Here is a 13,264-nt window from a genome sequence, read left to right on the forward strand (position 1 = left end):
TAACAGAGATTCCGAATATGCAAAAATATTAACAGAATCCAATTTCATCTTTATTACTTTTCACTTATGATTTTTAGACATTTTTAAGGGAGAGTGAGGATGGGAAATTATTGACGTTTCGAACAGAGAGAAAAATACAAACAATACACTTATTTCAGGCTCATCTCTAGAGAGCCATTTTTTATTCCCTGCTTATTCTAGGTCATACGGGGGTGATTGCATATTCAGAATCTCCCATATGTAAATACTAGGAATACGAAAATTATTTTACCAAATTGTCGGGGGTGGGGGTGGGGCAAAGAAATTAATTGCATGCCCAACCCCGGAGGTCACCGCACGCCCAACCCCGGAGGTCACCGCACGCCACTGCTACATACATAGTTAAATAGATAGGCAGACAGATAGATAGATAGTGATTGACAGACAAATAGGCAGACAGATAGACAGTGATTGACAGACAAATAGGCAGACAGACAGATAGATAAATAGATAGATAGATATTGTAAAAATGTCAAGCACCAAGGACAGTGGATAGGAAAAGAGAAACACTGGCACCCCAGGCTAAAGAAGGTCTTCACCCACGTAAGATGTTGTTATCTGTTTGCTGGAATATGAAATGTCTAATCCATTTTGAACTTTTAAACCAAAACCAAATGATAACTAAGGAGATCTACTGTGAGCAGCTTGAGTGGCTTAAGTGAGCGCTCGAAGAAAAACAACCATCTTTGGTTTCAAGACAAAAGGTGTTCTCCCATCAGGATAATGCTCAGCCACATACAGCGAGAATGATATTCCAAAGGCTGGAGCAGTTTGAATGGGAAACGATGTCCCACCCACCATATTCATGAGACATTGCCCCATCTGATTACCATTTATTCCACAGTCTTCAAAATCATTTGGATGGAAAAAATATGAATTCTGTAGGTGAGGTCAGAACAGTACTTTAGGAGTATTTTTCATGATGAACAAGTGAATTTTGGAAGTAGGGCTTTGCAAGTCTACCTGATAGATGGAAGAGCATTGTAGAGAATGAAGGAGAGTATATTTTAGATTAAAAAAGAACTTTATTTTAATTTTTAAAAATAAAAGTATAAAAAAAACACATTATTTATGGGATGACCCAATACAATGGACTTCTTTTAGTGCCCATCTACCAAATTCACCCACAAGCTTGGTGCTACAGAAGAAGACATTAGCCTAAGGTGCTGAGCTGTGGGACTGAGCCTGGGACCACATGATCGGAAAGCAAGCTTCTTAACCACATGGCCATGCCAGCACAAATTATTTCATGATAGAAATAGTTATTTCTAACATTGGTACAAAGCTGGAAATTTTGGCAGGAAAAGTTTGTTAGTTAAATAGTCTGCAGTACTTAACTGGTAATTTATTTTATTGATTCTCTAAAGTATGAAAGGCGAAGTTGACCTTGGCAAAATTTAAATTCATATCTAAGGGGACATGATTAAATACCTTAAGGCAGTGCCTCCCAACCTAGGCCCACTATTACTTTCCTGAAAAATGTATGCCCCCACCAATTTGTTGGAAAAAAGCAACTTTATTTTTAATATTTTTTTCACAATTATTCAATACAAAAGAATATACTGGTAACTCTTTTATTAAGTACTGAGTACAAAAAAAATGCAATTTTGACTAAGAAAAATAGTGAATTATTTTAACCCTTTAGCATTTAAACCAAACATATCTGGCCCAAAGAGTCTACCTGATTTATGTTCAAACCAGCCAGATCCAGTCTCTCAAACATATCCTACAATGTCATTCTAAAAATAAACATTCACATCATCAAAATCTCCTAGCTATGAGATAATGCATGCTTAATTCAAAGCAATATGAATATATAAGCAATACATTTGATAGAGTAATCTGAATGCTAAATGGTTAATGAGAATCTTGTGCCTGGTGACTACAGCATCACACCACAAGTAAATTAGTGAAAATATCTGGAAAATTAAATTACATATATTTTATTACTCAGTGTATAATCTCAAACCATGAGAAGAGAAGGCCTCATGGTGTCCTATTATAATGGGAGTGTTGTAACTGAAAGGGTGTTCGATTACTTATAATCTAGGTGGGACATGTTAAATGTGAATTAATAGAAAGAATGAGGATCTATAAAATAAATGATAAAAGGATATGATGATACTGTAAATATATTAATTTATTTAAGTGAGCTTATATGATGTCTAAATTATATGTTAGTGAGAATCAGGGGTAATTGCGTTACTGCAATTAGCCTAGTTGTAAAACTTGAATGATTTAAAAAATTGACGGACACATGTACTTTCCAGCTATTCCAGTGGACTTTTCAGTTGTCTACAGTGGACTATATCGTGATGATGCACTCCTGGTTACCACTGGTCTCTCCAAACCAGCTCTTGATAAAATCGGAAAGACCCTGAATAAGTTTTTTGCCAATTTTAGCCTGTTTCATTTGAGAATATCAATAAAATAGCCAATTTCCTTGATGTAACATTAGATTTAAATTCTTCCTTATACTCCTTGTTCAATAAGCCTAATGAATATCTAAAATATATCAATGTCTATTCCAATCCCCATAGATCTGTGTTAATAGTGTAATTAAGGGTATCTCTATTAGAATTTCTGATCTGTTCACAATGGAGGAAATATTCAATAACCATGCCACCTATTATAATCAAGCACTTACTGCAAGTGGTCTCTTACAAAAAATAAAATTTTTGTCTAATACTAAGCTAGCTCAGTTACATCCTAATCCTCCACACCCTGAACAACAATTATGATACAATTATGATACCCCAAATCTTTACAAGCAACATATCCAACTGTCTCTCCCACACCCCTAAACTACACATACAAAATGTATCCTTGTGGATAGAATTGCATCCCTAACACTCACAAGGAAGCTAAACTCTGCACTTCCCCAGATTGCCTAATAAAGGTGTTTTTTTTTTTATCAAAGTCACCTCCCACTCCACCTGCTTCTTAAATGTTAAGAGCCTGCCTGAGCAATTCTGTGCCATTATCAATTCTCACTAATATACAAGAGGTCATTTAATTAAAATAGTATATCTAGTACCATCATATCCTTTTATCCTTTATTTTATAGTTCCTCATCCTTTCCACTAATTCATATTTAACATGTCCCACCTAGATTATAACTAATTGAATACCCTCTCAATTACAACACACACACACACACACACTCTCTCTCTCTCTCTCTCTAGGGTGCAGTGAATATATTGTCGTCTAAATTATGCAAAAATGAAAATAACACTGACTTCTCATTTTAACAGATATATTTACCAAAATTATATTAAAATATCTTGAAATACTAAAGAGTAAATTTATTCAATAAAATCGCCATTGGCTTCAACCACAGCCTCCAGACGACTCTTGCAACTCTCCTGGATGGTCTCCTTGTTTAAGCTGGTCAATGCTGCCATAATCCTTGCCTTCAGTTCATCTTTGGTATTACGAGGAGTTCTGTTGGTCTCTCACTCAACTGCACCCCACACATAATAATCAAGGGGGTTGCAGTCTGAGGAGTTAGGTGGCCAAATGTTAGGGGTGATGTGGTTGCAGAAATTGTCTGAAAGCCATGACTGGGCTGTCCTGCTTGTGTGGCATGGTACAGAGTCCTGTTGCCAGACACAGGGTCTTCCAGTAGCCACTCTCTTGGCCCAGGGCAGCACTACCTCCTCCAGGCATTTGATGTAGGCTACTGTGTTGAATCTGAGGCCGTGTGGGAAGATGAATGGAGGCATAACGTCATCATCACTAGTGATCACTCCACACACCATGATGTTGACTGGATGTTTGGTTTTTATCCCTCTCAGTAAATGTCTTCAGATTGCACTGTCCTCAGACTGACACCCAACCACTCTGAAATGTTCATGTTGGAGCTTCCAGTGCAAATGCCAAGCAGTACAGCATGTCATTTCCAAATTTCTGGCAGAGTGAATTATGTCATGGTGCTGTTTTTCTCATAGATGGTGCCCAATTGACCCTACTATACTGAGTAGCCAACAAAATCAAAGACAAACAATGTGCATGTGTGAAATTAAAAATATAAAATGGCAACAATTCACCCATCACACCCTGTATGTATATATATATATATATATATATATGGATAGATAGATAGATAGGAAATATTTTACTCTCAAATGCACAATAATAATGCTGAATAGCATGAATAGGATAGAACATCCTTATATTGCTGGCTGGTAACAAAACTTTTTTGGCAATATAAAGATGTTCCATCCTATTTATTCTATTCAGCATTATTATTATGCTTTTGAGAGTAAAATATTTCCATATTTCAATACACCTCAATGCTTCTAAAAAGGCAAACTTTGTTTGTTTACATACATCGTAATTTTATATATATATTTATATACACACACACACAAATATGATGGACTCTCATGTCAGTTTTGACATATGAGGATCCAACAACCTACACTTTTTTTGTCAGTTATAATGCTTATGCCAAATGTGACATTTGAGTCCCACAAATAATTTGCAAAAGAAGCCTACAGATGTTGAAGTACGAGGATTACAGGTCAGTGCAGGTGGTATAGTTGCAGCCACTTTTCTCCTTTGCCTTGCACCACTAAGTCTGTTAATGCACCACTAAGCCTGTTAATGCACCTCTAAACCTTTTGTACCATTTTCACATGGTTTTCTCTATTTTGTTCGTTCCGAGGCTGTTTCAAAGGTGTCGTGAGCTATATTGACTGCTGAGCGGTTACTCTTCAGCTTGTCCTTATATCTGATCCAGAGTTGGTCAACATTCCTGTGCCCATTATCAAGCTGGCTGTACATGAAGACTTTGGGTATTCTTTTGTCACTCAACTCATTCAATGCAGGTACTTACACAAAAGGTACAGTGTGGTAGCAGGCTGGATGAACTGAGCTCACAGGCCAGATCCAGCCCACAGGTTGTAGTTTGGTGACCCCTGGTGTATTCCATTCCCAAGAAGAGTAACATCTCTGATCCTGCCATCAATTTCTTCATATTACCCTCACATCTAATATCTTAAAGAGTAAGAAAAACCTCATAAACAAGCTCCTTCATCAAATTGAGCACCTATTTCCTTAGTAGCCACCTCAACAGTTTCCATAGAACCGTATCTATGGAAATTTGATCCTTCTATGTTATACATCTGTGGCCATTCATCCTTCAGAATTTCAGTAAAAGTAATGTTGTTCCACTTTTGTTTTCTGCTATATGGAACCAAGCATTCTCATGCAGATGAAATCAAACGCTTTCATTCCTCCTTAACTTTCTGCACACAGGAACTATCCTCATAAAAGTTAAACAGTTATCAAGCCAGACTTGCAACTGTTTCCACGAACAGAGACCTTCAAAGCATCCTCACCTCCCAAGTGGGATATAGTATCTTGTCTCCTTCAACTGTACCAAAACACTCACTGCACATATGAAGGAAACAGCATTACACTACATACTCTTTATATATGATTTAACCAGTCACAATACTTAGGTGGTAAAGTACTGGGTATCGATCAAATAACTATGTATATCTGTATACCAACCAGTCTGTGTCATTATGAACTTGTCATTTACCCAACATGCAACACAGTAACAACGCAAACCCACAATAGGGATTGAAGCTGTAAACTTAGGGATGCTAACGTAAGGAGGAAATTGTAAACACTCGTTGTTGTAAACAGTGTTATAACATATAAGTATTAAGCCGTCACGTACTAAAATGTTTCTATACGTCTCTCTCGAAAATTCTGCGATAATAAAACTAATTAACCGAAGAACAAAAATTAGTCTCCCTCAAGAAAGCTTTGATTAGACGTGACCAATCGATCATCGACTGGGAGCGATTCAAAAAGAGGCTCTGTATTGTTATCAATGACTTACTGCTGGCGTCACTAACCAACGTTATTGTTGACAGCTTTTTTATCTCCAGCATTTAGTCTACTGTGGTTGTGATTTAAACAGAAAAAAAAATAATCACATATACTATATACATTTACATATAATAATGAATGCCGTCCGATTATATTTAACAACATGCCGATATGTGATGCAAGCAGAAGAATGTGTGGCCGACTTATATCGCTTGCTGCCCTATCTTCGACAGGCCCTGTCTTGTTGTGTCTGTGGTCAGTTACTCCGGCGACCTTGCGGACCAGAGCCTAACGTTTGTCAACATTTTGTTTGTACCGGCTGTGTTGGCGGTAAAATGAACTTAAAGCCTTCGTGTAGTTGGTGCAAAGACTCGTCGCTGTTTGTCGAAAACACGCAGATTTGGATCTTGGTACATTGTTTTAAAAAGCTATGCGAATATCTCAACAATTCACGATTCGTACGCGAACTTCAACAACCGAGTGGGAACGGCGAAACAAATGGTTTGGTGCTGCTGGTTCAGGAAGCCATGGCCTTCGATGACAACTACGCCTCATCCATCGAAGAAAAGCTATCGACTATCCCATCTCTCACTACGTTCAGTCTCAAAAGAAAAGAACATCCGTCTTGTGATTTTCTTAATGCCGACGTATGCCTTAAAACCCCACCAACACCTTTTCACACATCTCATCGTTCAATTAAACAGGAGCCAGACTCTCATACTGCTGCTACTACTACTGTTCAACATTGCCGCGTTGGCGCTGAAGAACTGGACAAAGTTGCCGAAAAGCTATCTAACGAGTGCAAAGGCGGCCAAACTATTAATAACAGTAGCAGTAGTGGCAATAAAAGAGAGGCAGTGTCAGTTAGGTGCCCGGTCGAGAGAAAGAAACGGTCGTTATGGAACAGTCGCGGGGAACTGGCTTGCTTGTCTGTCAATTGCAATGATGAGGACGATGAAGGATCCAGTTCAGAAATCGACTTACAACCTTCCAGTTCTCCTTGTAAAAAGTTCTGCTCTGACGAGGATAACACTAACAACCAATCGTCTAGTAAGAAATCGAAAGTGGACAACAGTAGACGCTCCAGTTGGAGTGGGATTATCGAAGCTGTTCACAAACACCGTTTGATCTCAACCTCTGGTCATTCATAAATACAAAAAAAAAAAAGAAAAAAAATAGAAAAAGAGATGAATTCTCTTATTTTTAGCCATCCCCTCCATTTGTCTTCTCTATTTTTCTATTTCTACTCTTTCACTCTTTTTTTAAAATTAGGTTTGGTATTTAATTAAACCTCAGTGACAGGCTGAGGGTGTCGAGACAACAACAATCACTACTATTATTGCTGCTACTTCTATTTAATCACTTCCTGTGATTGCTCGTTATTCCTTGACACTTTCACTTTCTGCTATCTCGGTGCCTTCTTTTTCATTATACTCTTGCCTTGCGGCATTATTAACACATGACAAAGATTTTTGTTAAAGTGTTACCTCACAGGCTGGCATTCATTAGCTTATACACGAGTTATTTATTTTGTATTTTCATCACCCGGCAGTGTTTGTGTGTTAGGTGGTTTACGTAGCTGCTTGTTTATCTCTACACACATACACACAATCGAATGTTGAAGCGACGGAAGCTGCGCGAAAAAAAAAAACAAAACAAAAAAAAACGTGCTGATAGGAAAAAGTTGTGTAAATATGACCCGGGTGGGAATGGTGGTGGTGGTGAAGGTAAACGAGTTCTGTCAGTGGTGTCGGGTAATAAATAAAGATGGTCAAGAAAGTCTGAGGTATAAATAGGTGAGACGATGTCTGCTAGAGTAACATTCTATATCGGTCATATAGGAACAAGCGGAAAACAAAACTTTAAAATGTATGGGGACGGAAGCAGGGGATAATTGTGAAACCCGCATTTCGTTTCTCTTCCCTCTTTACATGTTTATGAGAAAGTCATGAACATTGCACGATCTCATTTCCTATACACTATAATTCCGAGGCCTTGTGCTCATGTAAAGAAAATGTCTTTACTAATTAAACTATATTGTTGTTGAGCGGTTTAATTAGCGTCTGTGTGTATACTCTGATAGTCTATGCCTTTTTTTCTTCTTATGATCAATAGTATACTGTTTGTGATGATCCCGTCCTTTTTTTTTTAAAATAATGAAAATAATTATATTTATTTGAATTTATAGTTACAGTATACTTAATTACATGGATTTTCCATATTAAAACATAAATTCAAAACAAGAAAATATAATCATGAGCGAAGAAAAAAGAAAGAAAAAAAAAACAATTCGACACCAAGTGCATCAATCGGTCGCACACCAGAAGGGTCAAAGGAACTTATAGAAGAAAGTGAACACGCTCGCGGCATTACCGCAGGCAATAGCCAGGCTAAGGGCACCGAAACAGCCAAGTACCCTCACGGGCATCACCTGACACCTTGATAAGGCGAGTCACCAATGATGACAAAAACTTCGTTGTCAGCGACCCAGCTCCTCCAGGCTTCATAATTCTTAATTAAAAATTCATTAAATCGGTGCCAACAACGGACGAATATGGTGAGAAATCTGGGACGAAGAATCTAATAATTTATGTTTATTAATTATTGTTATTTATTTTCCTGTTCTCTTAATGTCGCGCGCACACGCGCACGCACACACACACACACACACACACACACACACACACACACACACACACACACACCCTCCTGCAAACGGAAACAAGATTTCATACGTTAATATCTGGTTTTAATTAGAGAGAATTAGTGTAAATATTCTCCTGTATGTACTCTCACTCTATATGTATACATGCATGTGTATAAATATATACATTTTATATAAATATATTTGTTTATATATAAATATATATGTATGTATGATAGATATATGAGATATATATACATCTATATGACATGCATGTATAGGCATATGTATACATATGCGCACACGTATATATACATATATATAAATGTATATTATATGTGATTATATGTATGGATGTGTGTGTATATAATATATATGCACATACATACATGATTCTGACTAAAAGTTCCTGTTAATCAACTAAATGTATTTAAACTGGCAGATAAGAGATTAAGATAAAGAAGGGCAGTCAGTTTTAGCTGCTTTATGAAAATGCCTGAGAGAAAGGCATGAATATCATAATTTGAGGTATCATATCTTATCCAAGAAGACAGATTTATTCCTCTTCTCTTGTCCTTGTGGCAAAATCAAGAGATTATTATTAAGGTGGCGAGCTGGCAGAATCGTTAGCAGTATTTCATTTGTCATTACGTTCTGATTTCAAATTCTGCCGAGGTCAACTTTGCCTTTCATCCTTTCGGGATTGATAAATTAAGTACCAGTGAAACACTGGAGGTCAATGTAATTGACTAGTCCCCTTCTCCCCAGATTTCAGGCCTTGTGCCTTTAGTAGAAAGGATTATTATTATTATTGAGGTGGCTAGCTGGCAGAATCGTTAGCACTCCGGACTGAATGCTTAGCAGCATTTCGTCTGTCTTTATGTTCTGAGTTCAAATACCACCGAGGTACTTTGCTTATCATCTTTTTGTGGGGTCATTGAAATAAGCAGTGGTCATGTACTGGGGTTGATAAAATCAACTTTCCCTTCCCCTCAAAATTTCAGGCTTTGTGCCTATAATAGAAAGGATTACTACTACTACTATTATTATTATTATTATTATTATTATTATTATTCCGCTGAGATTGTCTTTCATCTTTTCAGGGTCAATAAATTAGGTATCAGTTGTGTACTGGGTTGATCTAATCAACTGGCCTGCTCCCCACTAAATTTCAGGCCTTGTGCCTATAGCAGAAAGGATTATTATTCTTATTCTTATTGACTCCAGCACCAACCAAGTCAATGTAACGGACTAACCCCTCCCCTCAAAAATTATTGGCCTCATGCCTATATTAAAAGCCATTATTATTATTATTATTGAGAGTGTTAGATGGAGGAATTGGTTAATGAACCAAACAAATAACATGCAGTATTTGGTTAAGTGCCTTTACATTTTGGGTTCAAATCCCACAAGGATTAATTAATATAATAAATACCAATCAAGTACTGAATTCAACTAGATTGCTCCTACCACTTTTCCCAGAATGTGTGGCCTTGTGCCAATCCTTAAGTGACTAACTCTTCACCACAAAATTGCTGGTAAGTTCTCTTGGAGAACTGAACCGTGTGCACTGGATTTCAGTTCTCACACGGAACGGCTTCATTTTGAGTTGCTAATATCTTTGAAGAAGAGTACGTCTGTTACAGCTTCTTGTTTCCTTTTATTTATGATTCTGAGGTGTTACTTCTATTTAGAGGAAATTATTGCTGGTAGATTGATGAAATTAGTAGAGCATTGGACAAAAATGCCTTGCAGTACTTAGGCATGTCTCTGTGTTTTGAGTTTAAATCCCTCTGAAGTTAAATTTTCCTTTTGGATAAAAGGATTTCTGGGTCCATAGAATAAGGGTAAGGGTAAAGACCTCCTTTGGTCATGAATGACTATGGGATTGCAACTAGAAAGTTCCTCTCTGAGGCACAAGTCCAGGCAAAGTTGTTGGTGGAAGACCAGCAGTTGCCCATGCATACCAGTCTCCCCTCTCCATGCCACAGATGTTGTCCAAGCGAAAGGCAAAAGCTGATACAGCTTGGCACCGGTGATGTTGCAACTCATTTCTCCTGCTGAGTGGACTGGAGCAACATAAAGTGTCTTGCTCAAGAACACAACATGCAGCCTGGTCTGGGATTTGAACTCACAATCTCATGATTGTGAGCCTGATGCTCTAACTTCTGAGTCAAGCGTCTTCAGATAGAAAAATATGGAACACCTCATGAATTTGCATGTCATCCTTGCATGGGCCATGCTAAACCTCTCTGTGTCATTCCAATTTTTAGTATATGTACTGCTGAAGCTAGTAAAATAAATATGAGGTCCATTTAATTTATTGTTTCCTACCATCAAAATTTCTGTCCTTGTTCCTATATTATTGAATTTTACATAAAGTACCAGTTTATATTATTGACTGTGAGGGTTGATGCAATTGGTTATACTCCTATCCTGAAGTTTATGGCCTTGTGCCTATGTTTAAATTGTTAGAGCTTTGGGGAAAATACCACTTTATGGTATTTTTTTGGCTCTTTACATTCTGAGTTCAAATCCTGCTAAGGTCAACTTTGCCTTTCATCCCTTCAGGATCGATAAAATAAAGTATCAGTCAAGTACTGGTGTTTATGTAATCAACAATGTTCCCTTTCCTCAAAATTACTGGCCTTGTGCCTGAATTAGAAACTGTTGTTGTTGTTGTTGTGTAGGTGGAGAGATTGTGAGAATCAGAACTCCACAAAATCCTCGTCAGTTGTTAGTCCATCCCTCCCTCCGTCCCCTTTTTCCTCCCTTCCTTCATTATTATCCAGACACTTGATAATTTACATCTCAAGAACGGATATATTTTGTATATTTGCCTTATATATTAGACCTGTGCCTCTTCCCTGCCATTATATCCCTTTCTTTCACACCCAGCATCACCATCATTCCAACCATTCCAACCCTGTTTATGTAATTCACTATACTGCACCCCCCACCCTCTTTTTAGTCGCACATCTCACCTGCACCTTTCTCTCTACCATGTACATTCTGCCAGACATTCACAGAGATTACATGTACATAAATACTGAACTATAATATTATAATCCCCCCTGCTCCCTGCCTTCCTAAACACTATGCACAGATATACATCATAAAAGGCCAATGCCAAAGAACAGCAACTATCAGGGTTTGACCAAGTACACTTTTCCTCCCCCACCACACCTTTGTTGTGACCTCTTCCAACATCTACAAGCATACAGATACAGGCTTTGATAATGGAGAACATTCAATATGTCCAGACTGTATCACTGCCCTGTCATACAAATTAACCACTGCATACCAGTTAAGAAGAGTTATTGTATATCTGAAACAATATCCGATGTTTGGGTTGCGACAAGGCTTACCATCAGTCTACTGGATCAAATCAGAGGAAACCTGAGGCTACACAACAACAACTCTTTTCCCCAACCCCATCACATTTGAGATTTTATATAAATGATAATTTCTTCAATACATTGTGTTTGTGGTTATTTATGTATATTTTCTTTTACTTGAACTTTTTTACTGCATTGTTTTGTTATTGTATATGGACTTGTGGATAGGTTGTATTGGTTAAAACATATTGGTCTTGAGCTAACAACAGAGCCTCTATGTGACAACTCCACATGCTAGAAATAGTAGCTGAATCTTCATTCTTTGAAAAAAAAACTAAGGACATATTAAGTAAGGTGATCAGGAATGCATTTTGGTTGAATAAAAGATGGGATGATCACAGCTGGAACACCTTTGATTATGTCTGCTGGCTAAGAGTTGATATGGAGCTGAACAACATCAACAAAGAAGGATGCTTTACATGTTTGGGTTTTAGGATGAGGAGGAATGTTACACTTTGCTAGTGTAGTCCTAGATACCCTATGGTTGAATAAAATATAGGCTGGTCACAGCTGGAATACATTTCATTTCAGTATACAGCTGTTGAATTGTGGTTAAGCTGATCTGGAACTAAACAAGTAAGAAGTTTACACTTGATAAGGTAGTCTTAGATATATTATGACGGAATAAAAAATAAAATTGTCATATCATTTTAAAAGGGGGCTGATTTTGTGACTCAAACTAACCAGATCCAACTACAGTGAGTACCATCCTCCACAATTTGCTACTCATATGAAGTACACATGTATTTCAACAATTTCTATCAAATACACTCTCTTTCTTAAACATAAAAAATCCTCTCCCCAGGGGACAATAACTTATGTCAGATTGTTTCACAATTTCTAGCTGTTTTGATAAGGCAAATCGGAAAGGTTTGAAATGATTTCATCAGTATTTACTTGTACCAAAGAGCTCTCTTTCGATAGACAACACATTGATCTCATAAGTGTTGTGTGGTAGAAATAAACACAATTACCAAAATTTCAATTTATTATTTCGACTGCAAATAAGTGCATATGTAAAACAACGTCCTTTATTTTTTAATCATTATCTGCTGATATCAAAATAAGTAGTATATTGAAAAATAAATATATTTTCTAGGGGAGCTATTTGTGACTCCAAAGGTCAAAAGGAGACCTTTGGCCAAAATGGGTTGAGGACCTTTGCTTTAGATGGTTATTTTAACCTCCTACTCAGCTAACCTTATATAAATATATATATATATATATAGAGACGATTGCGCTGGTATGGACATGTGGTGAGAATGGAGGAGGATAGCTGCGTGAAAAAGTGCCACACCCTAACAGTTGAGGGAACCCGTGGAAGAGGTAGGCCCAG

At 37.4% G+C, this 13,264-nt stretch overlaps 1 protein-coding gene and 1 non-coding gene across 2 annotated transcripts; one reads left to right on the plus strand and one right to left on the minus strand.

Annotated features, from left to right (window-relative positions):
• Window positions 1-5,594: 5,594 nt before the first annotated feature.
• On the plus strand, window positions 5,595-12,005 carry LOC106875393 (uncharacterized). Its single transcript, XM_014923501.2, has one exon. The coding sequence runs from the start codon at window positions 6,021-6,023 to the stop codon at window positions 7,035-7,037; it is 1,017 nt and encodes a 338-aa protein (XP_014778987.1). The 5' UTR covers window positions 5,595-6,020; the 3' UTR covers window positions 7,038-12,005.
• LOC128250185 (U6 spliceosomal RNA) lies at window positions 10,722-10,827 on the minus strand. Its single transcript, XR_008266287.1, has one exon. It is a non-coding gene; the product is annotated as a U6 spliceosomal RNA (small nuclear RNA).
• Window positions 12,006-13,264: the final 1,259 nt, after the last annotated feature.

Source organism: Octopus bimaculoides, chromosome 19, assembly GCF_001194135.2.
Source record: "Octopus bimaculoides isolate UCB-OBI-ISO-001 chromosome 19, ASM119413v2, whole genome shotgun sequence".
NCBI classification, from domain to species: domain Eukaryota; kingdom Metazoa; phylum Mollusca; class Cephalopoda; order Octopoda; family Octopodidae; genus Octopus; species Octopus bimaculoides.

Bases quoted from the DNA above. Each gene is read 5' to 3' on its own strand.
- LOC106875393 (XM_014923501.2), top strand. From the start codon at position 6,021: ATGAATGCCGTCCGATTATATTTAACAACATGCCGATATGTGATGCAA.